At 37.1% G+C, this 25,945-nt stretch overlaps 1 protein-coding gene across 3 annotated transcripts in view; it reads right to left on the bottom strand.

Moving 5' to 3' along the window:
- ACER3 (alkaline ceramidase 3) overlaps positions 1–25,945 on the bottom strand; it is a 167,698-nt gene that overhangs the window by 82,729 nt on the left and 59,024 nt on the right. For all 3 annotated transcript variants that reach the window (XM_031016240.3, XM_055356856.2, XM_055356855.2), the window contains exon 2: positions 19,315–19,425. In XM_031016240.3, coding sequence (XP_030872100.1) covers positions 19,315–19,425 — 111 coding nt within the window. The remainder of the gene's footprint in view (positions 1–19,314; positions 19,426–25,945) is intronic.

Genomic DNA, 25,945 nt, shown 5'->3' with positions numbered 1-25,945 from the left:
ATTAGACCAGGATATAGTATGCTAAAGCATCCACTCAATTTCTCCTTGATAAGACGTAAAATGTTGTTAAGATCACTTAAGATGACTTTTATTTACTCTGGCAGTGACAGACTATAGATATGATCACACTAAACTTAATTAAGCTTGCTCCATGCAAAGAATTTCCAATGGTCCTTTTCTGATGAAAATCACTTTGGGTCCTGGTGCTTCCCCATGAGGCCCTGCATAGTGCAGTGTACCCTCTCCTCTTGGGAACTGTCATAAATTCCTCTGGCGCAGGGAAGGTGTGTTGTTCATATTTTCATTGCCAGTACCTAAGAATATCAGGCACTTTGAAGGAAAAGAGGGAGAGATGACTGACAAGACACAGGTAGTGTGTATCTCCTCCACAGAGAGGAACCAGAATAGTAAGCAGATACCTTTCAAACAGATTGTCTAGGAGAGAACACTAGGATTCGCCATAGAAGTGACAAGATGCACCAAAAGTGAATAAAGAGAGGGTTCAAGGCAACTTGCCTAGCCAGGGACTGACTGAAAGCCTGGGGAGGGTCCTGGATGTAGAAAAACAAGAAGAGAGAAACCCTCTGAGTTCCACACTCCAAAATGGGCTTTTACAGTCTTGACTAGGGAGAACCCCTCAACCCTTGCGGGCCTCAGGCCTGACACAGAAAGCTACCTGGAGATTGCCCAGAGATGTTGCTCCAGAAAGGGAATCAACGTGAAATCCCACAGGCATCCAAGCCTAGACCAGCATTGGCTAAATGCCATTGTGACAGCCTAGATATCAGGAACCTACAGATGAAGCTGCTGATGCTACGCTGCTCCAAGGAGGGGAGGGGAGACTGGGTGCTCCCATGTACCCCTGGGAGGGTCCTTACTGCCCTGCTTGTGGCTACTGTTGAGACTGAGATGCAGGTGGACCACACTCTCCAGAGCCTCTAGCTCACACTGCTTACCTGGCAGGGGCCCCGCCCTACCTAGTCCCCACCCTAGGCACCATATTGAGAGTTTAATGCTGGGCTGTGCTCCACCCTCAGGCTGAGTTTGGGCTGATGTGGCTGCAGCCATCACCTGGACAAGGAGTGACAGAGAAACTAAGCTCTCCTACTCATACTTAGGACAATACCCACCACCCTGCTACAGACTGCTGTGAAACTGAGACTCAAGCAGATCGTACTCCCCACAGCTTCTTGCCCATGCTGCCTTCCTAAGATGCACCCTTCCTTCCTGCGTTGCAGGTCCAAGGCATCATTTAGAAAGTTTAATGCTGGGCTGTGCCTTGCCCTTGGGCTCAGTTTGAGCTGATAAGGCTGCATCTCCTGCCTGGCTGAGGAGGGACAGGGAAATCAGGCTCTCTTCCATGTACCAAGGATAATACCCACTGCTCTGCTACAGACTGCTGTGAGACTGAGACTTGAGCAGAACACACTCCTCACGCTTGCCCATGCTACGCACCTGAGAGGGGCCTTGCCCTCCCTGGTCACAGGCCCCCGCTAGCACCATTTCGAGAATTTAATGCAAGGCTGTGCCCTCAGACTGAGTTTGAGGCTACCCGGCTGCAACCACCAACCAGCCGAGGGAGGCACAGGGAAAACAGACTCTCCCGCTCATAACTAGGACAATACCTATCACCCTGTTTCAGGCAGCTGTGGGACTGAGGACTAGCCTGCCCAACCCATCACAGCTACTAGCAACACCAACAAAGACCACGTGGCTCCCAGTGGATTGCTCCACTACCACTATTGCCATTACCCATATCACACCAGCTGCCCAGGAGTTTGAGAACCTGCCCACATACCTGGAAGCTGTACTTCCACTCCTAGCTTCTAAGCAAGTGAAGTGCAGGCCCAAGAATCAGCCCTCCAGGACCCACTAACACTGGTGCCAGCGTATGCTGCTTTGGAGACTAAAAACAGACACACAGCCTACTTCTGCCACCAGTGGGGTGTGAATACTGGCTCAGCGGGTGTCCAAGCCCCCAGCAAAACTTCACCACAGCCTCATCTAACTATACCCTAAGCCATAGAGGAAATAACAGATACCACTGAACCCGTGTACTGCCAAAGAAGTCATACAAAGATCACACTACTGCAGGCACCCAAAATCAAAGCCAAAGCATCCTATTCAACCCACAACATATATCTATCTTCAGGAAAAAATTCTGCCCTACAAAAGCAATTTCAAAAAATTGGAACAAGTGAATACTAAACCAGATGTTTAGATATCAATGGAAGGACATGGGAAACATGAACAAGCAGGAAACTGACACCATCAGAGGACCACAACAGTTGTCCAGCACCAGATCCCAACCAAAAAATAATGCCAGATAAAAAATTCAAAATATTGATTTTGAAGAAGCTCCATGAGATACAAGAGAAATCTGAGAACCAATACAAATAAATCAGAAAAACAATTCAGGATATAAATGAGAAATTTACCAAAGAGATAAATATCTTAAACAAAAACCAAACAGAAATTCTGGAAATGAAAAATTCATTAAAAAAAAACAACAAAATACATTTAAAAGCTTCAATAATAGACTAGACCAAGCAGAAGAAAGAATCTCAGAACCTGAAGACAGGTCTTTTGAAATAATCCAATCAGACAAAAATAGGGGAAAAAAATAATAAAAAAGAATGAACAAAGCCTTCAAGACATCTGGGACTACATAAAGTGACTGAACTTATAAATTATCAGTATTCCAATGGGGAAGAGAGATCAAAAAGTTCAGAAAACATATTTAAGGAAATAGTCAATAAAAACTTTCCAAGTCAAGCAAGAGAGTTAGACATCCAGATTCAGGAGGTCCAGCAATCCCCAGGCAAATACACTGCAAAGAGGACATCACTATGGCATATTATATTCAGAATGTCAAAAGTCAAAGTAAAAGAAAGAATTTTAAAATTAGTAAGAGAAAAGCATCTAGTCAATATAAAGGAAACCCCATCAAACTAACAGCAGACTTTCTAATAGAAACCTTACAGGCCAGAAGAGAATGGAATGGCATTATCAAAGTGCTGAAAGAAAAAAAGAATCAGCCAAAAATTTTATATCCTGCCAGAATAAGTTTCACAAATAAAGGCAAAATATAGTCTTTCCCAGAGAAGCAAACACGGAGAGAATTTGTTACCACTAGACTGGTCCTTCAGGAAATACTCAAAGGAGTCTTAAACATGGAAACGAAAGGTCAATAATCACCATCCTGAAAACACATGAAAATATAAAACTCATAAGTCTTATAAAACAATTGCACAAAGGAGGAAAAGAATCAAATGTGAACACAATAGAATTTTATTAAACCACAAAGACAAAAAGACAACTAGAAAACAATTAACAATGGACAGGAACAAAGCCTCACATATCAATATTAACCTTGAATGTAAATGGATTAAATGATCCACTTAAAATATATAGATTGACAGAATGGATTTTAGAAAGCATGATCCAGCTATATCTACATACAAGAAACTCACCTTACCTATAAAGACACATATAGACTGACAGTAAAGGGGTGGAAAAAGACATTCTATGAAAACATAAATCAAAAGTGCGCAGGAATAACTATACTTATATCAGATAAAATAGACTTTAAATCAAAAACAGTAAAAAAAAAAAAAAGACAAAGGTCATTATATAATGATAAAGGTATCAATTCTGCAAGAGAATATGACAATCTTAAATATATATGCACCCAACATCAGAGCACCCAAATTCACAAAACAAGTATTACTAGACCTAAAGAAAGAAGTATACAGCAATATGATAATAGTGGGGGGGGGGTCTTCAACACATCACTCACCACACTAGATAGATCATCAAGATAAAATTAGCAAAGAAACATTGGACTTTAGACCAAATGGACTTTTCAGATATTTACAGAACATTCTACCCAACAACTATAGAATATATATTATTTTCATCACCACATGGAACACTGTATAAGTTATACCATGTTAGGCCACAAAATAAGTCTTAAAATTTTTAAAAAAATCAAAATCGTATTAAGTATCTTCTCAGATCACAGTGGAATAAAGCTAGAAATCACTACCAAAGGAACTCTGGAAACTATACAAACACACAGAAATTAAACAACATGTTTCTGAATGATCGCTAGTCCAATGAAGGAAGTAAGATAGAAATTTTAAAATCTTTTGAAATAAATGAAAATGGAAACAACACACCCAAACTGGTGGTATACAGCAAAAGCAGTGCTAAGAGGGAAGTTGATAGCATTAAATCCCTACATCAAAAAAGTAGAAAGATCATAAATTAACAATTCATGTCACACCTCAAGGAACTAGAAAAACAAGAACAAACCAAACCCAAAGTTAGCAGAAGAAAAGAAGTACAAAGATAAGAGCAGGAATAAATGAAACAAACAAAAAAAGCAAAGGATCAACAAAATGAAAAGTTGGTTCTTTGAAAAGATAAACAAGATTGATAAACCACTAGCTAGACTAACCAAGAAGAGAGAAGATCCAAATAAAAATCAGAAATGAAAAGGGAGACATTACAATTGATACCACAAAAATACAAAAGATCATCAGAGACTATTATAAACAACTATACACTCTGCCTAGAGGAAATAGATAAATTCTGGGAAACATACAACCTCCCCAAATTAAACCAGGAAGAAATGAAACTCCTGAATAGATCAATAATTACTAGTGAGATTGAATCAGTGATTTAAAAAAAAATCTCCCAACAAAACAAAGTCTAGGAGTAGATGGATTCACAGCCAAGTTCTACCAAACATACAAAGAAGAACTAATACCAATACTCCTGAAACTACCCCAAAAAATCAAAGAGGAGGGAATTCTTCTTAATTCTACAAAGCCAGAATCACCATGATATCAAAACCAGACAAGGACACAAAAACAAAAAAGAAAACTACAGACCAATATCTCTGATGAACATAGACATAAAAAACCTCAACAAAATACTAACAAATCAAATCCAACAGCACATCAATAACATAATACACCATGATCAACTGGCACTTATCCCAGGGAGGCAAGGATAGTTAAACATATGCAAATACAAAAATCAACATATGCAAATCAATACATGCAAATCATCACATAAAAAGAATGAAGAACAAAAACCATATGATCATCTCAATAGATGCAAAAAAAAATCCATTGAAACTCAACATCCTTTCATAACAAAAATCCTCAACAAGGCATAAAAGGAACATATATCAACATAATAAAGGCCAGATACAACAAATCCGTAGCCAACATCATACTTAATGGGGAAAAGTTGAAAGCATTCCCTCTAAGAACTGTAACAAGACAAGGATGCCCACTTTCACCACTCTTATTCAATATACTATGGAAGTTCTAGCCAGAGCAATCAGGCAAAAGAAAAAAATAAAAGATATCCAAATTGGAAAAGAAGAAGTCAAAGTAGCCCTGTTTGCTGACTATATGATCTTATATCCAGACAATCCTAAAGACTCCACCAAAAAAACTCTTAGATTTGATCAATGAATTCAGTAAAGTTTCAGGATACAAAATCAATGTACATAAATCAATAGTATTTCTATAAACCAACAATGATCTATTGGAGGGCCAAATCAGGAAAGCAATTCCATTTACAATAGTTAAATAATGATAATGATAATAATAATAAAATACCTAGAAATATATTTAACCAAGGAGATAAAAGAGCTCTACAAGGAAAATTACAAAACACTGATTAAACAAATTGTAGAGGACACAGACAAATGGAAAAACATCCCATGCTCATGGATTGGAAGAATTAATATCACTAAAATGATCATACTGCCCAAATCAATCTACAGGTTCAATGAAATCCCTATCAAAATATTGTCATTTTCCACAAAATTAGAAAAAACGTATTCTAAGGTTCATATGAAACCAAAAAAGAGCCAGAATAGCCAAAGCAATCCTAAGTGAAAGAGAAAAGAACAAGGCTGAGGCATCATATTGCCTCAAGTGAAAAGAACAGGCTGGAGGCATCATATTGCCTGACTTCAAACTACACTGCAAGACTCTCTCTCAAAAAATAATAATAAATAAAAATAAAAAATTAAAATTATCTAATTAATTTCTGTCTCCCCATGCTAGACTATAAGCGCCAATGAACATTGGTTTTGAGAATTATAACTAGCACATAATAGATATTCAGTAAATATTTTTCAAATAAATTTTAAAATGACTAAATTCTTAATGGATCTATGCTCTAAACCAGAAACCTCATAAATTATTGTCTGTTTCTGAAATATTTCTCCACAAAGCCGAAATTCCCACTTCTTTCTACAAAATCTCTTTCAACACCAACAACTAAGTGCATATCAGTTAAGCAGTTGTTATGGGGTTTTGTCAAAAAATAAAAAACTGAAAATCTTGTTATGGTATTCAGCAAATATCCTTGATTTGAAATAAAATCTCTGTTTCCAGGTAAAGTTGTGTTTCTCTGTCTTCTCTCCTTCTCTTCCCCGCTTTCTGTGTGCGCGCGCGCGCGTGTGTGTGTGTGTGTGTGTTTATACACACACATATTTGGTGGGGAGACTTAACTCAGTGTAAAATTCAAACAAGAATATAAGAAGTTTTAGCAAAATTTGCCTAATGTTTAGAGGTGTTTAAAATAAAGCATTCATTTTTTTCATTCACTTATCCATTGAACATTCCCATGTGTTTAGTTTGTACCAGGTATTGCTGAATGCAGAAAATCCAGAAGAATAAAACTCAACCCTACTTTTAGGAAGCTTCGTCTTATAGAAGGGACGGATACTTAAAAACAGATTATGACAGTACCACATACAGTGATATAAGTGCAATCCAAAAAGTAAGAATGGAAGTAGCACAGAGGAAGAAGTCATTTACCACCAGAGTTGGTGGATAAGAAAAGAAGGATTGTTAAGTCAGAAAAATACTCCTATAATCGCTACCCACTTCTGTTCCTAGCTTTACTTATTCCAAAACTCTCATTCATTGTTAAGTTGCTTGGTATACTATAGACTATACATACTATTGTCTATTTGTATTTATAGCTGATGATAGTATACCAATAAATCTTTTAAAATGTTCAACAATTCTTTTAAAACAATTACACATTTTATTTTAAAAATATTTTAACCCATTTCCCATTTAGAAAAAAAAGTTACAAAAGTATTACAATGAACTCCTATACAACCTTAAATTAGGTTTACTCATTATTAACATTTTGCATTTTATCTTTATCTCTCAATATATTTAAAAAGTTGGCTGGGTGCGGTGGCTCATGCCTGTAATCCTAGCACTTTGGGATGCTGAGGTGGGAGGACTGCTTGAGGCCAGGAGTTCAAGACCAACCTAGGCCAACATAGTGACAACCCATCTCTATTTAAAAAAAAAAAAATTTAAGTATCTAAAATAAAGCAATAAACATATTGTTATTTTGCTCAACTATTTGAAAGTAAGTTGCAGAGAGCATGACTCTTTACCTTTAAATACTTCAGGATGTATCTCCTAAGCATGGACATTCTCTTACATGATCATATTATAATAAGCAAATTCAGGAAATTTATCATTAATGTAGTATTATTATCTATTATAAAGTCCTTATTCAACTTTCACTGATTCATCCAATATTGTCCCTGTAGAGCTTCTTCCCCTCATGCCCCAACCCAGAATCTAATCTGTGATTACATATTGCATTTAGCCATCATGTCTCTTTTAATCTGGAACAAATCAAGATGAATTATTTGTTTTTCATGACACTAACATTTTAGAAGCACACAGGACAGTTGTTTTATAAATTGCTCCTCAATTTGTTTTTTTCTGGTTATATTCTCTTAATTTCATTCAGCACTTTTGGCAATAATACTGTATAATGATGTTTCCTTTTCGGTATATCACACCAGGAAGAACCTGCTGTCAGTTTGTACCTTTGTTTTTGTTTGTTTGTTTTTAGAGATAGCATCTCACTCTGTCACCCAGGCTGGAGTGCAGTGGCACAATCCTGGCTCACTGCAGCCTCTACCTCCTCGACTCAAGGAATCCTCCTGCCTCAGCCTTCTGACTAGTTGAGACTACAGGCATGCACCACCATGCCTGTCTAATTTAAAAGATTTTTGTTTTGCAAAGACAAGGTCTCACTATGTTGCCCAGGCTGAATGTACCATTATTAATGTGGTTAACTTTGAATACTTGAAAACAAGATGGTATCTGCCAGATTTCCCCACTGTTAACATTCTTCCCTTTGTAAATAATGAGTAATCTGTGAGGAGATACTGTGAAGTTGTAATTATCTTGTTGACCAAACACTCTGACCCAATAGTTTTATATTCACTGATGACTCTTGCTTAAATCAGTTATTTTATCATTCTGTTTACATTTATTAGTTGGCATTCTACTTTTTTTAAGCTCTCTCTTCTCACCCCATTTGTGTTTTTTAGAATCATAGGAACTCATGGATTTTTTTTATACCACATGTTAAAATCTATTACTGTTATTTTCAGATTATTAAGTTCAGATTGTCCTGGTTTGGCCAAACTGCCTTCTGTGTTACTTTGACATGATTCCTTCTTTTTTTTTTTTTTTTTTTAGCACTTTCTTACTTTATGACAAGATGTTTCAGGCTTATCTTGTACTTTCCCTGCCTTAGCCCAAAAATGGGCCACTTCTCCAAGAAGTTTTGGTTCCTTTCAGTGCAGAAAGACTTAAAAACCAAAGCCTAGCACTATTAATAGGTATGTTCATTGCTACTAAGCCGTCATTGCTCCCAGGCCCTTTCAGACAATAGAGCATTTGAAATCAATAAAAAAAATCATGCTGATACCTCTAACTCCAATCCAGTACCACAGGGTTTTTTCCTTGCCTTCGCTCATCCAAATCTGTATCTCCCTTCTTCCACAGTGAGAATCCTAGCTCCTAACAATATCAATATAGGTTTTCAAGGCCAGACATGCTGGCTCACACCTGTAATCTGAACACATTGGGAGGCTGAAGCATGAAGATTTCTTGGGGCCAGGAATTCAAGACCAGCCTGGGCAACATAGGGAGACCTGTTTCTACCAATAAATAAATAAGTAAGCCGGGTGTAGTGGTGTGCACCTGTAGTCCCAGCTACTTCAGAGGCTGAGGTGGAAGGATTGCTTCAGCCTGGGAGGTTGAGGCCGCAGTAAGCCGTGATAGTACCATTGCATTCCAGCCTAGGTGACAGAGCCAGACCCTGTCTCAAAAAAAAGTTTTTCATTTGCTTTTCTAATGCAATGGGTCAAGCCTGTAATCTCAGCATTTTGACAGGCCAACGTGAGCGAATCGCTTGAGCCCAGGAGTTCCAAACCAGCCTGGGCAACATGGTGAAACCCCATCTCTACAAAAAAATACAAAAATTAACCAGGCATGGTGATGCATGCTTGAAGTCCCAACTACTAGGAAGACCAAGGTGGGAGGATTGTTTGAGCCCTGAGGTCAAGGCTGTAGAGAGCCGTGATTGCACCACTGCATTCCAGCCTGAGCAGGAGAGTGAGAACCTGTCTCAAAACAACAACCACGACAAACAAACAACCCCAAAAAACAAAATCCTAAAATGCATACAAAGACAGCTTCAGAATTGCTATACCCATACCACTACCAACAATAAACATATAGTAAGTAAACGTAGGAAAGCGAGGTTTTCTTTTGTTTTCAGATTGGGGATATGTAATAATAATACTATTTCAAAAGTTAATCAGATTTAGTCTGGATAATCTAGTTACATTTTTGAATATGTGAAATAATAACATAGTTTTGAAGTAAAAATACAAACATACATACTCAGAAGTGTCACTCTCTCCTCTATCTTTTCCACGCCATTTCTATCCACCCCCTGCAGTAGACAGTTTCATTATTTTCTGGTTCATCTTATTTCTTTTTGAAAAAAATAAGTAATGTGTATATTTTCTTTTTACTAACAAAAAAGTTGTATACCAACTTTTAAAATATTATTTTACATTCTCATCTTTTACTTACTTAACATATCCATATCAGTTCAGTGACACTTCTCATCCCTTCTACATCTTCATAGTACTTATGATGTACATATACCAGTTTATTCAACCAATTTTCGTAAGTCTGTTCACATTACTTTGTAATTACAAATAATACTACAGTAACCTTTTGTACATTTAATTTTGAACTGTTGATGGCATATCTTCACAGAAAATTCTTAGAAGTGTGATTGTTGGGTCAAACGATAAATGCATATATAGTTGTCAGATATTGCCAAATTCAGCTTCAAAAACTTTGTGTTCTCATCAGCAATGCATGAAGAATACCTATTTCTCCCACAGCCTTGCCAAAATAGTGTTGTCAAGAGTCTGACACTTTGCCCATCTAATAAATGAGAAATAATGTATCAGTGTAGTTTTCATTTGCATTTCTCTTATTAAGTAAACTGAATACTTTTTCTTATACTTGTGAGCTATTTTTTATATCTTTCTTGGAGAATTTTCTGTCTTTGACCACGTTTTCCTATTGAGTTTTTCATCTTTTTATAATTCAATGCTTAAAATTATTGGCCGGGCACAGTGGCTCATGCCTGTAATACCAACATTTTGGGAAGCTGAGGTGGGCAGATCACTTGAGGTCAGGAGTTCAAGATCAGCCTGGCCAACATGGGGAAATCCCATCTCTACTAAAAATACAAAAATTAGCTGGGCATGGTGGTGCACTCTGTAATCCCAGCTACTCGGGAGGCTGAGGCAGGAGAACTGCTTGAACCCAGGTGGGGGAGGGTGCAGCAAGCAAAGATTGCGCCACTGCACTGTAGCCTGGGCGACAGAGCGAGACTCTGTCTTAAAAAAAAAAAAAAAGAAAGAAAGAAAGAAAAGAAAAATTGTATATTACGGATATTAAACCTTTTCTTGTGAATATTTTTACCATGTGCCCTTTTGCTTTTGAGTTTGTTTATGCTATTTTTTGTCAAGCAAAAGCGACTTTATTTTTTAATACAACATAAATGTTATATAACAAAAGTTTTTTTATTTTACATAATTTGTCAACCTTTTCCTTTCTTATACCTGAATTTTGAATCATAGAAAGTATTTTCCCAAAGATTCTTCCCCATGTAAGAATGCACACACGTTTTCTCCTAGTAGGTGGAAGATTTTTATTTTTACTTTTAGCCTTCTTATCAATTTAGAATTTATTCTTATGTATAAGGCACACATCCAATTCTTTTCCTCAGCATCATTTATTAAAACACATCATCTTTGCCCCAGTGACTAGAGATGCCATCTTTATTAATACTAAACCCCAATATAGGTTTGGGTCTATTTCTGTACTTTTTAAAAACTCTACTGTATGGTCTATTGGAATATCAGTGCTATACTATTCTAATTCGAATCTACTCTTTGCCTGCCACCATCCATGTAAGAAGTGACTTGCTCCTCCTTGCTTTCTGCCATGATTGTAAGGCCATGATTCCCCAGCCATGTGGAACCATAAGTCCAGTAAACCTCTTTTTCTTCCTAGTCTTGGGTTATGTCTTTATCAGCAGCATGAAAACAAACTAATGCAGGGTGTTTTGTTGTTGTTTTAGGAATTATTTTTGCATTAAGCCTTTTTCAGTACTCATGACTGGATGGACATTCTAGTACAGTGTGGCTGGTAGAACTTTCTGCAGTAATGAAGATGTTCTATATCTGCACTGCCCAATATAGTAGTCACAAGCCATATGTGGGCATTGAACACTTGAAATGTGGCTAGTGTGACAAAGGAACTGAATTTTACATTTTATTTAAATGTAATTAATTTAAATTGCAACATGTGACTAGCAGCTACTAAATTGAACAGTGCAGTAACAGTGGATTCATCAGGAAGCAGTCATGTGTACAGTATTCAATGAGTATTTGTAGGTTTAAAACTGTTTTTCTATAACTAGAGCACCTAGAGAACAACCTGGTTGGAATATAAAATACTTGGCTTATACTTCCTCTTCATTTTTTTAGAAAATGCTGCTCCACTGGTATTTTCTTTGTATATTACTGATAAGGTCTGATGCCAGTCTAATTTTTGGTCCCTTGTAAGTAATCAAGGCTTATTTCCAAGAGCTTTGACAATAATTTCATTTTTACAATCCAATAGTTTTACTAGGCTCTATCTCAAAATTGATCATTCTAAATCAGTTTACCAGGCAAAATTGGACCTTTCAATATACATATTAAAGTCTTTTCTCATTTCTAGAAAGTTGTCTTGAATTATAATTTTAAATATAATTATGTTCCACTGGTTTCCCCCATGCCACCTAGGGACTCCAATTATATGCATGTTGGATCATTTCTGCTTGTCTTCCATTTCAATCCTTTTCTCTCTGACCCTTTTTATTTCTTTATCTCCTTTTAATTTTCTTGCTTGTTTCTCTGACTTTCTACAACAGCCCTTATTAAATATTCAGTAGACTCTACTCTCCCTCAAGCACACTGTAATTTAGTCTTAATTTCTTTATTAAGTTCGATGAATTCTAATTTTGTTTCATCTTTTTTGAGGAGAGGAATTGAGCTATTTCTGTTATTAGTTTTTAAATTTTTGATTCATTTCTTTGTTTGAGGCAACTTAATTCAGTTAGGAGTATTGTATTACATCTTCCTTCTGTTTCACAGTTTGTTGTGGAGAAGAAATTCTATCACCCAAATGGTTTTGATTCTCATTTTCTGTTTTTACTCTAATTTTATATGGAAATAGGCTGCATGTTGGGGGGTCTATTTTATAGAGAGAGTAAAGATTTTAAGTGGCTTACAAGATTTCTAATTCAAGACTGCGCACTTCAGTCAGAATAGTGAAGTTTCATATATATATATATATATATATATATATATATATATATGAAATACGCATATATTTGGGGAAGCAGTGAAGGGAGAAGAGGTTGATGTGTTTTGTAATTCTTTGTTTTCAGTAGGATCTTAATTCCCCTCAATGTTCTTCTTTCCTTTCACTAATGCATCTCCAAAGGGCACCTCCCCCTTTCTACTTATCTCTTTCGCAGAAGTGATGCCTTTCCAAAACTGCCACCTTTGGTCTGACACACTTTCAAGGCCTTTACCTTTAGACAGTACTGTGATCTACCAGATCTTAGACTGCTTTCATAGATTCTGCCTTTATTGTGGAGTTTTATCTTTCTATTGCTACTTTTGTCAGAATTAGGCCCTTGAGTCCTCTCTTCTCTTTTCCATATAGTTTTTCAAACATCTCCAAGTCTGAAACACTGAAAACAGTTCTGTTGGAACTTGGTGTTTATTTCTTATTTTAAAATAAATTGAAGGTCATAATATTGTTTCTCCTAGTAAGGCTGAAAGTGTGGGTTGCACGTAGTTCTATTTGTTTTCCTTATTAATCTCTATGTTTTTCAGGGAGAATAAGTGGACAAACTCCAGCTTAGGAGGCCACCATTATCCTAGGGCAACTGGAAGTCCCTCAGGTCTTTTTGTTCTTATTGTTGTTACAGATTGTGATCTGTCCATGTTTTATAAACATTATGAAAACACCCCAGAAAAAAAGCAAAGGGATAAGTCTGTAGGCAAGTCTTCCTTTTGAAGATAATCAAGTAACTTTCTTAAAATGCATATGAGCAACAGATTGTGAAATTGAAGTCTCTCATATCTAATAAATAATCTAAGGTAGAATCTGACATGATTCACTATAGCTTACAGTTTTGGGATAATTAGAAGTCCTTTCTGTCAATGTGGAAATACTCACCATGAGCTAAAACAAAAGAAAGAGACTTTAGAGAGTTATAAAAAATAAATAAGGCCAGGCACAGTGGCACACACTTGTAATCCCAGCACTTTGGGAGGCCACGGCAGGAAGAATGCTTGATCTCAGGAGTTTGAGATTAGCCTGGGCAACATGGCGAAATCCTGTCTCTACAAAAAAATACAAAAATTAGCCAGGCATGGTGGCATACGCCTGTGGTCCCAGCTACTTGGGAGGCTGAGGTAGGAGGATCGCTTGCACCTGGGAGGTTGAGGCTGAAGTGAGCCAAGATTGTACCACTACACTCCAGCCTGGGTGACAGAGTGCGACTCTGTCAAAAAAAAAAAAAAAAAAGCAACTCCAAAACACATAATTGTCAGATTCACCAAAGTGGAAATGAAGGAAAAAATGTTAAGGGCAGTCAGAGAGAAAGGACGGGTTACCCACAAAGGGAAGCCCATCAGACTAACAGCGGATCTCTTGGCAGAAACTATACAAGCCAGAAGAGAGTGGGGGCCAATATTCAACATTCTTAAAGAAAAGAATTTTCAACACAGAATTTCATATCCAGCCAAACTAAGCTTCATAAGTGAAGGAGAAATAAAATCCTTTACAGACAAGCAAATGCTAAGAGATTTTGTCACCACCAGCCCTGCCCTAAAAGAGCTCCTGAAGGAAGCACTAAACATGGAAAGGAACAACTGGTACTAGCCACTGCAAAAACATGCCAAATTGTAAAGACCATCAATGCTAGGAAGAAACTACATCAACTAACGAGCAAAATAACCAGCTAACATCATAATGACAGGATCAAATTCACACATAACAATATTAACCTTAAATGTAAATGGGCTAAATGCTCCAATTAAAAGACACAGGCTGGCAAATTGGATAAAGAGTGAAGACCCATCAGTCTGCTGTATTCAGGAGATCCATCTCACGTGCAGAGACACACATAGGCTCAAAATAAAGGGATGGAGGAAGATCTACCAAGCAAATGGAAAACAAAAAAAAGCAGGGGTTGCAATCCTAGTCTCTGATAAAGCAGACTTTAAACCAACAAAGATCAAAAGAGACAAAGAAGGCCATTACATAATGGTAAAGGCATCAATTCAACAAGAAGAGCTAACTATCCTAAATATATATACATCCAATACAGGAGCACCCAGATTCATAAAGCAAGTCCTTAATGACCTACAAAGAGACTTAGACTCCCACACAATAATAATGGGAGACTTTAACACCCCACTGTCAACATTAGACAGATCAACGAGACAGAAAGTTAACAACGATATCCAGGAATTGAACTCAGCTCTGCACCAAGTGGACCTGATAGGCATCTACAGAACTCTCCACCCCAAATCAACAGAATATACATTCTTCTCAGCATCACATCGCACTTGTTCCAAAATTGACCACATAGTTGGAAGCAATCCTCAGCAAATGTAAAAGAACAGAAATTATAACAAACTGTCTCTCAGACCACAGTGCAATCAAACTAGAACTTAGGATTAAGAAACTCACTCAAAACCGCTCAACTACATGGAAACTCAACAACCTGCTCCTGAATGACTACTGGGTACATAACGAAATGAAGGCAGAGATATAGATGTTCTTTGAAACCAATGAGAACAAAGACACAACATACCAGAATCTCTGGGACACATTTAAAGTAGTGTGTGGAGGGAAATTTATAGCACTAAATGCCCACAAGAGAAAGCAGGAAAGATCTAAAATTGACACCCTAACATCACAATTAAAAGAACTAGAGAAGCAAGAGAAAACACATTCAAAAGCTAGCAGAAGGCAAGAAATAACTAAGATCAGAGCAGAACTGAAGGAGGTAGAGACACAAAAATCCCTTCAAAAAATCAATGAATCCAGGAGCTGGTTTTTTGAAAAGATCAACAAAATTAATAGACCTCTAGCAAGATCAATAAAGAAGAAAAGAGAGAAGAATGAAATAGACGCAATCAAAAATGATAAAGGGGATATCACCACTGATCCCACAGAAATACAAACTACCATCACAGAATATTATAAACACCTCTAAGCAAATAAACTAGAAAATATAGAAGAAATGGATAAATTCCTGGACACATACACCCTCCCAAGACTAAACCAGGAAGAAGCTGAATCCCTGAATACACCAATGACAGGCTCTGAAATTGACGCAATAATAGTCTACCAACCAAAAAAAGTCCAGGACCAGACGGATTCACAGCCAAATTCTACAAGAGGTACAAGGAGGAGCTGGTACCATTCCTTCTGAAACTATTCCAATCAATAGAAAAAGAGGGAATCCTCCTTAACTCATTTTATGAGGCCAGCATCATCCTAATACCAAAGCCTGGCAGAGACACAACAAAAAAAGAGAATTTTAGACCAATATCTCTGATGAACATCGATGTAAAAATCCTCAATAAAATACTGGCAAACCAAATCCAGCAGCACATCAAAAAGCTTATTCACCATGATCAAGTGGGCTTCATCCCTGGGATGCAAGACTGGTTCAACATATGCAAATCAATAAACGTAATCCAGCATATAAACAGAACCAAAGACAAAAACCACATGGTTATCGCAATAGATGCAGAAAAGGCCTTTGACAAAATTCAACAGCCCTTCGTGCTAAAAGCTCTCAATAAATTAGGTATTGATGGGACATATCTCAAAATAATAAGAGCTATTTATGACAAACCCACAGCCAATATCATACTGAATGGGCAAAAACTGGAAGCATTCCCTTTGAAAACTGGCACAAGACAGGGATGCCCTCTCTCACCACTCTTATTCAACATAGTGTTGGAAGTTCTGGCCAGGGCAATCAGGCAGGAGAAAGAAATAAAGCGTATTCAATTAAGAAAAGAGGAAGTCAAATTGTCCCTGTTTGCAGATGACATGATTGTATATCTAGAAAACCCCATCGTCTCAGCCCAAAATCTCCTTAAGCTGATAAGCAACTTCAGCAAAGTCTCAGGATACAAAATCAATGTGCAAAAATCACAAGCATTCTTATACACCAATAACAGACAAACAGAGAGCCAAATCATGAGTGAACTCCCATTCACAATTGCTTCAAAGAGAATAAAATACCTAGGAATCCAACTTACAAGGGATGTGAAGGACCTCTTCAAGGAGAACTACAAACCACTGCTCAACGAAATAAAAGAGGACACAAGCAAATGGAAGAACATTCCATGCTCATGGATAGGAAGAATCAATATCGTGAAAATGGCCATACTACCCAAAGTAATTTATAGATTCAATGCCATCCCCATCAAGCTACCAATGACTTTCTTCACAGAACTGGAAAAACCTACTTTAAAGTTCATATGGAACTAAAAAAGAGCCCGCATTGCCAAGTCAATCCTAAGCCAAAAGAACAAAGCTGGAGGCATCACTCTACCTGTCTTCAAACTATACTACAAGGCTACAGTAACCAAAACAGCCTGGTACTGGTACCAAAACAGAGATATAGACCAATGGAATAGAACAGAGCCCTCAGAAATAATACCACACATCTACAACCATCTGATTTTTGACAAATCTGACAAAAACAAGAAATGGGGAAAGGATTCCCTACTTAATAAATGGTGCTGGGGAAACTGGCTAGCCATATGTAGAAAGCTGAAACTGGATCCCTTCCTTACACCTTATACAAAAATTAATTCAAGATGAATCAAAAACTTAAATGTTAGACCTAAAACCATAAAAACCCTAAAAGAAAACCTAGGCAATAGCATTCAGGACGTAGGCATGGGCAAGGACTTCATGTCTAAAACACCAAAAGCATGGCAACAAAAGCCAAAATTGACAAATGGGATCTAATTAAATTAAAGAGCTTCTGCACAGCAAAAGAAACTACCATCAGAGTGAACAGGCAACCTACAGAATGGGGGAAAATTTTTGCAATCTACTCATCTGACAAAGGGCTAGTATCCAGAATCTACAAAGAACTCAAACAAATTTACAAGAAAAAAACAAACAACCCCATCAAAAAGTGGGCAAAGGATATGAACAGACACTTCTCAGAAGAAGACATTTATGCAGCCCAAAAGCACATGAAAAAATGCTCACCATCACTGGCCATCAGAGAAATGCAAATCAAAACCACAATGAGATACCATCTCACACCAGTTAGAATGGCGATCATTAAAAAGTCAGGAAACAACACGTGCTGGAGAGGATGTGGAGAAACAGGAACACTTTTACACTGTTGGTGGGACTGTAAACTAGTTCAACCATTGTGGAAGACAGTGTGGCGATTCCTCGAGGATCTAGAACTAGAAATACCATTTGACCCAGCCATCCCATTATTGGGTATATACCCAAAGGATTATAAATCATGCTGCTATAAAGACACATGCACACGTATGTTTATTGTGGCACTATTCACAATAGCAAAGACTTGGAACCAACCCAGATGTCCATCAATGATAGAATGGATTAAGAAAACGCGGCACATATACACCAGGGAATACTATGCAGCCATTAAAAAAGGATGAGTTCATGTCCTTTGTAGGGACATGGATGAAGTTGGAAACCATCATTCTCAGCAAACTATCACAAGGGCAAAAACCAAACACCGCATGTTCTCACTCATAGGTGGGAATTGAACAATGAGAACACTTGGACACAGGGTGGGGAACATCACACACCGGGGCCTATTGTGGGGTGGGGGAAGGGGGGAGGGATAGCATTAGGAGATATACCTAATGTAAATGACGAGTTAATGGGTGCAGCACACCAACATGGCACATGTATTCATATGTAACAAACCTGCACGTTGTGCACGTGTACCCTAGAACTTAAAGTATAATAATAATAAAAAAAAACAGAATAGAAAATGAAGAAATGAAACTACTAGAAAGAATCTACTTCATTTGGTATTTTTTATTTATTATGATGATGCAAGAACATGACAGAAGACAGAAGTGATTTCACTACGTTAGGCTCTGGTATAGCTGATTTACCCACCCATCCAGTACTTATTGAGGAACACTAAACTGCCAGACAATAGGGACGCAAAGATCATTAAGACACAGTCCTCCACCTCACAGACAAGTAGAATATACGTAAGTCACAAAAGGTTGGATGGTATCCTTTCCAAAAAGTTTAAAACTATGCAAAACCATACTATGTATACTTCTAAGGATATATACATACATAGTATAAACATGAAAACATGAGAAAATGATAAGCATCAAATTCAGGATTGAGGCTAGCTCTTAGGGGATGGGCTGGGAGGCTGAGGGGGATACAATCAGGGAGGAATACAAAGGAGTTTTAATTTTATCTGTAGTAATTTCCTTAAAAAAGAAAAAGATCTGAAACAAATATTATAAATTGTTAGGACCTGACAAAACTGGGTAGTAAGATGTGTGGGTATATTTGTTATATTATCTCTATTCTTTTTTGTATGCTTAAAATATTTTGTAATTTCTAAAACATTTTATTCAAAATGCAGTTCAATTCACTGGCAAGGTTTTTGGAGTTTTAACTAAGAAGTTTCAGAATATATTCAAGTTATGTAATAACACAAAATTGAAAACTGCTTTTAGAAATGAATGAGAAAAATGGCCCATTTGAATACTGTATATTTCTTCAGATACAGTGTTATACATACCTGTGAGTGCTAAATAAGAAGCAATGTACCGTTTTTCCAGACCGTCTCTAACACTCTGAATTGCACCGAACATTGGAGGTATAATCATGATCAGGTTACTCACTGTATTCCCTTTAAGAGAAAAATATAAGAAGACATTTAGGTTAATCAATAACACTTTAAATAAGATACATTCACATAGCCTTTAACAACAATTACACAAGTAACTTCTCAGAAAGACATTGGGAAGATATTTTCAAGGTGCTGAAAAAAAATTCTGTACTCATCAAAATTTCTCACAATAATCCAAATAAAATAAAGATATTTCACACAAATGAAACTAAAAATTTTCCACCAGCAAACCCACTAAAGGAAATTCTAATTTCTAAAGGCAAGCAAGAAAAAGATCTCAGGAAGAACCTCAGAGATACAGCAGAAAATGGGTTGGGGGAGGCAGCCTATACTGATGCACTGAAATTGTGGTCCATGGATGCAGTATGACATGATGAATACAGGATTGGCTTAATTTTGTTACTTGGAATAAAAAAGCAACAAACTGCAGTTTACATTTTGTGTGTCTCTTTAACATTTCATTTTCTAGTAATGTTTTAATTTCTAGTTTCTGTTTCTAGTAAAACATAGAAGGCCTAATTAATGGATCTTAATTTGATCTTTCCTCCTGTCTTCACAAAAACAAAGTGCAAACATGAATAGCAAAGGAATAGTAAAAAACCCCAGTAGAATTTATAAGTAAATAAAATGGAGAAAGAAATGGCTAAACAGTATTTTATAAATTTGATTATCAGAAGAATAAAGGGGCACAATATTTTCCAAATTTCAAAAGAATGATTTTCAGCAGAGATGCTAATATCAAGACAAATAATCAATTCACTGAGAGGGTAGAAGAAAACATTTTCAAACAGTCAAGGATTAAAAAAATATACTTACAACATATCTTTTCTCTGGAATCAACTGGAGAATGTAATGAGTGCAAACAAGGAAATTGACCATGAGAAAGGATGACACGAGAGCTAAGAAACATGGGCTGCAACACAGGAGAGAGGTAAAGAAAAGGCTCAAGACTGCAAAAGGACCAGGGACCACACAGTCCATCCAAACTGCGGCAGGAGAACCAAGAACTGCAGGAAAGAAATTTCCAAGAAGAAAAGGAAGAAAAGGATAGATAATTTGATAAATTAAAAAATTTTGGGGAAAAAATGCCAATGGGCATTTGACAGAGGTGTTGGAAAAATTGTACTATAACTCATTCAACCAGTCCTCTATAACTCTAAACATTCAGGTTATTTCCCATTCTCACTATTACAAGCAATATTGCAATGTATAACCATATATATTTACAAGTGCAGGTAATACTGCAATGAATAACCATATATATTTACAAGTGCAGGTATATCTGTAAAATAGATACACAAAAATGAGATTGTCAAGTCAAGAAATAAATCTATTGGCCCAAAAAGTAGTAACAGAAAACATGGACGCATCATTCTTTCTTTTACAATGAATAAGGATGGGTATAATTTTATGTTCTTTTGTATTTCTTCTCCTATGAAATGTATTTCATGCCCTTTGCCAGTTTGTCTATTGGTCTTTCCTTTTTCTATAAGAAGGAGCCCTTCTTGTAAAAGGGATATTAATATTAACCCTATGTATTTGCTGTAGACAAATTTTTGGTGTTTTTTTTTTTTTTTTGACAGAGTCTTCCTCTGTTGCCCAGGCTGGAGTGCAGTGGCGTGATCTCAGCTCACTGCAATCTCCACCTCCTGGGCTCAAGAGATTCTTGTGTCTCAGCCTCCTGAGTAGCTGGGAACACAGGTGCGTGCCATCATGCCCAGCTAATTTTTGTATTTTTAGTAGTCTACACAGAAAGAAATGTTACCATAGAGTACACTATCTGGCTTAGCAGTGCACATTATTTACATAGCCATATTGATATTATGGATGTTACATCCTAACTACTTATTTAGTAAAAAATTATGCTCTGACTTTATTGAGAAAATATAGTGGGGAAAGCAGGGATGGTATAAAAAAGTGAAATCCCCAACCACCAAAACTAGAAGACAACAGACAATATCTTAAATTTACAGATCCAGAAATAGGACTGTAAGGCAAGTTATTCAGAAATCTGAAGCCAAATTAATAATAATAAAAAAAAATAGCTGGCCAGGGGCAGTGGCTCACACTTGTAATCTTAGCACTTTGGGAGACCAAGGTGGGAGGATCGCTTGAGCCCAGGAGTTCTAGAGCAGCCTGGGCAACACAGTGAGACTCATCTCTACAAAAATAAATAAATAAATACATAAATAAATAAAATAAATGTTAACAAAGTTATTGTCAGACTTCTGTTTCCACACAAGATGAAGAAACAAGAACCAGATTTATCCTCTTACCTGAAATAAGGAGAAGAGGGGAGAAGAGGGAAGGGGAGAGGAGACAAAATATATGAAACAACTATTTTCAAGAAAATAGACATCAGGCAATGATTCCCGAGAAACCAAGAAACAAATGGAGGCCCCTATGATTGCCCCTAACTTACTGCCTGGAGTACTCAAGCCACAGCATAAGGAGGGAGTACCCAGCGGGACCTTGGCAGGCTCCCTGATGAGGAAACAAAGCGGGGAGTTCAGGAAGACCAAGGTGACTAGATTTCACAGGAGACAGTATATGAGAGACAACTTTAGAGAGAAAGAACTCAGGAAATCTATAAAAGGTCCCCTAACTATTCAGCAGAAGACTGATTAGCAGATATGTAGGAGCAAACTAGTCGAAGCCAGGAAAGAATCATGGTGAAAATATTAGAGGGAACAGTACCAGGTGTTCACACATAGCCAGTACACACATAGCCAGAAACAGTGCCTACTCCCACAAGCTGAAATGGTAAAATTTGTATCACACTGGGCATTGGATAAAGGAATCAAGAAGGCCTGGCCTCAGTAATAGGGAATAGCTAGTACTAGACTGAACCCTGTTCCAGACACACCTAACAAATCACAAAAGCAAAATCCAAAAGGATCAAACTGTTTCCAAGTAGCTTCACTGAAATCCAGAACAAAATTCAAGACTATTTATAGTAATACAAAAGTTATTCAGCACCTAACAAAGTTTAAAAAAGCACGCTGTCTGGTATTCAATCAAAGATTACCAGGCATGCAAAAAAAGCAAGAAACATGATCCATGAGGAGAATAATCAACTGGAACCAACCCAGAACAGATGTTAGAATTAGCAGACAAGGACTAAAACAGATCATATAAAAGGCTAGAAAATGCAAACTAATCTACAGTGACAGAAAGAAGATCAGTGGTTGCTGGGGGAGAAATGGTGGAAGTTCAATGCAGAAGGAGGGCTTCCAAGGAATAAAATAAAACTTGGAGGTGAAGGATATGTTACTATCTTGTTTTTGATGGTTTCACAGGTATAAGCCAATGTCAAAATTTAATTTGTATACTTTAAATAGGTGCAGTCTGTTTTGTATCTCAATTATACCTCAATCAAGCTGGGTTTGTTTTTTTTTTTAATTTCGCTTCTGGGGAGTAGAATTAGACAGTGGGAAGCAAAGAAGGGTTGGGAAAGAGCATTGCCTTCTGGTTTCATTAAAGTTGTTTAGCATTATCTAGATTTTTAAATCTTTTTTTATATATTGCTTTGATAAAATAAAAATTAATACAGAAACCATTTAGGAGAGGGAGTAAGATCGTTGGGAATAGTTTCATAGATGTATTAAGATTTGAGCTAGACCCTGAAAGGAGAGAAAGGAACAAAAATATGCTGAGCCTATTAAGTACCAGGTACTGAACTTTATATTTTACATGTGCTATCTTACTTGCTTCTCACTACCAATCTTGTGAAGTATTGTTGTCCCTATTAAAAATAAACAGTAAAAGCGGGTTAAGAAATTATACAATTTACAGTATACAGTTCCAAGTTCTCACAATAAGCAAATGGTGGTGGCAAGATTTTATTCCAGGTCTATCTGTCCTTATAGCCAATGTTCCTCTCACTAGATGTGCTAGCACAATGTTCACACAGAGGGTGCTTATTAATTATAATGTTTTAAAAATTATATCAAAGAGTATTTTATTCAGAATATATTAAATGAATTCCAAACTGTACAAAGAATAAAGTAATTTACCTGGGTAGAGTATGAAAATGTAAGGTGGGGAGCCAGACAGATTGAGAGTTATATATCCAAACAGCAGTTATCAATAGTTTTAAGTAAACCTGTAGGAGATGTTGAATATTTTACCATTCAGGAGTGCCCTAAGATTCAAACTAATGAAAATCTTTACTGATGACTAAGATAAAGCAATGGAAACATGCCCAAATGTACAGGTAATATTAAATTTAGCTGAAATGTCAATAGTATGGAAGTCAGTAATACATTTCAAATTACCTGGAGGCAGGGAGTGCAGGAGGGTCTTACAAACTATATGAAACTCATTTAAGGACAATGCACAAGTTTTACAAATTAGAATGAAGAATTGCAAACCACAAATATAGGCTTGTTAGAGAGAGTAAGGACAACCCTGACAGAAAGTTCCAAAGACAGAAAGATGACAGTAGGCTATTCTGGGAGGAAAATCTCAATATACTAGTATTCAGAGGTAAAAATGGAAAGAGCTAGATAGTGGTCCTCCTACTTTTCTCTGCTTTAATTCAGCTTCTCATTGGGATGTTTATCTATTTGTGGCACCCTAAACAAAACAGAAATACTAAAGCATTCAGAGTAGAGACTCATATAAAGGCATAATATACTAAATAAATAAAACACAACATATAAGGAATGGAATGACTGCTATCTTCAAATATCTGAAGGATTCCTGGGTCAGACTGACAATCTGAACACGTAACTGCAGTTTTGGTGTTACAGATATAATTTGCAATAGCATCAAAACACATCACATATCTAGGAATAAATCTGACAAAGACATATAAGACATAATACTAATAAAAATCCCAAATGGTTTTGGGTACAAATTAAAAAGCTGATTCTTAACTTTATATGAAATACAAAAGGCCAAGAAGAGCCAAGACAATCTTGAGTAACAACAAACCTGGAGTATTTACACTACTAGATATCAAGGCCGACTAACAAGGTTAAATAGAACAGGTAAGATTATAAGAACATACTAACATTTACGAGCACCTGATTTATGACAAACATAAGCCTGCAGTGTATTAAGGAAAGGATGGTCTTTTCAATACAGATACTGGATCAACTGCATATTTATATAGGAAAAAAATTAATCTGGATCCCAGGTTCACACTCCTTACACAAAAATAAATTCCAGATGGGAGCTTCTCTGAACCCATTCTGGTTCAAGGGCTGCCCAATTCGATAAACAATTAAAAATTTGTTTTAATTAAAAATAAATTCCAGAGGTACTATAGATCTAAATGTAAAAGGTAAAACAATAAAACCTTCAGAAGAAAATATGGGAGAACATCTTTATCACCTTGGAGAGGCAATGATTTTTTTAAGTAGGACATGAAAAGGATTAACCACAAAGGCAAAAAATTGATAAATCAGGTAAGACTGTAAAGTCAGGAAAAAAGAATAAAAGGTTACTTTTAAAAAGCTGATTTAAAGAATAATAGATATGTAATTGCTTTGTAAATAAGCAATTTAGCTTATATAGGTATACATGTTAGCTAATTTAATTTTACTAAGCAAAATAATGCACATAAAATGATCGTGGACTTAAAACTTTGGGTAAAAAAATGGTTTCAGCCCAGGCATTGTGGATCATGGCTATAATCCCAGCACTTTGGAAAGCCAAGCGGGGAGGATTGCTTGAGCCCAAGAGCTCGACACCAGCCTGGGCAACATAAGGAGAACCCATCTCTACAAAAAATTTTTTAAAATTAGCCAGGCATAGTGGCACTTGCCTGTGGTCTTAGCTGCTCAGAAGGCTGAGGTGGGAGGATCGCTTGAGCCTGGGAGGCTGAGGCTGCAGTGAGCCATGATCACACCACTGCACTGCAGCCTGGGTGACAGAGCAAGACTCTGTTAAAAAAAAAAAAAAAAAAAAAAGTCAAGAGTTCAATCAGAAAAGATAAACCAGAGTAATTTGAATAGAGAATTATTAACTTATAAGAGTAAGGAGAGACAGGCTAGTCACAAGTAAAGAAAACTCTACAGAATAAAGGAATATCAGAGGTAAGGAGCAGCCACTACCCCTAAGGCTGAGATAGAGCATTAAAAAAGAGGTTTCCCCAAGGCTGAGATGCAGACCTTGCTGGAGAAGGCATGACCATGGTTCACTGAATAGCCGAGAAGTTGCTGTGGTGCTATACCCATAGAGCTTGCTGAAATCTACTGTTCAGAACTTGTCAGAAATCTGCCCTCTAGGGTGCCAGCTAAAGCTAATCCCATAGAGCGGGGAGGTAGGTGGGCAGGGGAAGCTACTGACCACTAGGTGCTGCTGACAGCCACGTTCTGCAATGGCCTGGCACCAGAAGCTGACCAAGCTTTAAGAGCTGGGCACTGGGGAAGCCTCAGCACTGTAGGAGCCAGAAGCTATTAAGCCACTTGGACTGCAAGAGCTGGCGCCAGAGAAGTTGCCAAGCCAGCACACCAGAACCAGGAAGGAAAATCTCTTCCTCTTGCAATGTCTCTCTGGCGCCCTCTATTGA

This window comes from Gorilla gorilla, chromosome 9 (genome assembly GCF_029281585.2).
Source record: "Gorilla gorilla gorilla isolate KB3781 chromosome 9, NHGRI_mGorGor1-v2.1_pri, whole genome shotgun sequence".
NCBI classification, from domain to species: Eukaryota; Metazoa; Chordata; class Mammalia; order Primates; family Hominidae; genus Gorilla; species Gorilla gorilla.
The sequence above is the reverse complement of the archived record's forward strand: the minus strand, read 5'-3'. Positions and strand labels throughout refer to the sequence as shown.